This window comes from Mixia osmundae (genome assembly GCF_000708205.1).
Source record: "Mixia osmundae IAM 14324 unplaced genomic scaffold scaffold_44, whole genome shotgun sequence".
Classification (NCBI taxonomy): domain Eukaryota; kingdom Fungi; phylum Basidiomycota; class Mixiomycetes; order Mixiales; family Mixiaceae; genus Mixia; species Mixia osmundae.
The window spans coordinates 1-430 of NW_014575520.1; the positions used below are offsets into that span (position 1 = coordinate 1).

The window sequence follows — 430 nt, forward strand, 5'->3', positions numbered from 1 at the left end:
TTGTTCGAAAGGAGATAGATAGTGAAAGAGTGTGCCGAAGTTGAGCTGAGTCGAGACCGAATCGCCCAGATCGGCAGTCCGTGCCCACGACGCGCTCTAGCTTATATCCGCGTCCTCAAGCTGGCCGCGATTCCGAGGCATAAGCCCCGTCCAATGACCACAGCGTCATGGCACCTCGAGTCGAGTCGACTTCGGCAGAGGGGATATTTCTTTGTCGACGCTCGCGACGCCCATTGCCTCCCGGATTTTGCAGTGCGCAGTGCTTATCGCCATCCTCAAGGGACGCTTCCGGTGCTGTTGAGGAAGATGCTGCCTGGTTTGCCAGAGGTGAAGTCGAGCTGAGTCGAGACCGAATCGCCCAGATCGGCAGTCCGTGCCCACGACGCGCCCTAGCCCATATCCGGCGTCCTCAAGCTGGCGCCGCGATTCC

The 430-nt window shown here is 59.5% G+C and overlaps 1 protein-coding gene across 1 annotated transcript; it reads left to right on the top strand.

Annotated features, from left to right (window-relative positions):
• Positions 1–57: 57 nt before the first annotated feature.
• L969DRAFT_31073 (uncharacterized protein) lies at positions 58–219 on the top strand (the record flags this gene model as incomplete). The annotated part of the gene is made up of 1 exon (XM_014709170.1): positions 58–219. A coding segment is annotated over one exon (162 nt), but the record flags the coding sequence as incomplete, so codon positions are not given.
• Positions 220–430: the final 211 nt, after the last annotated feature.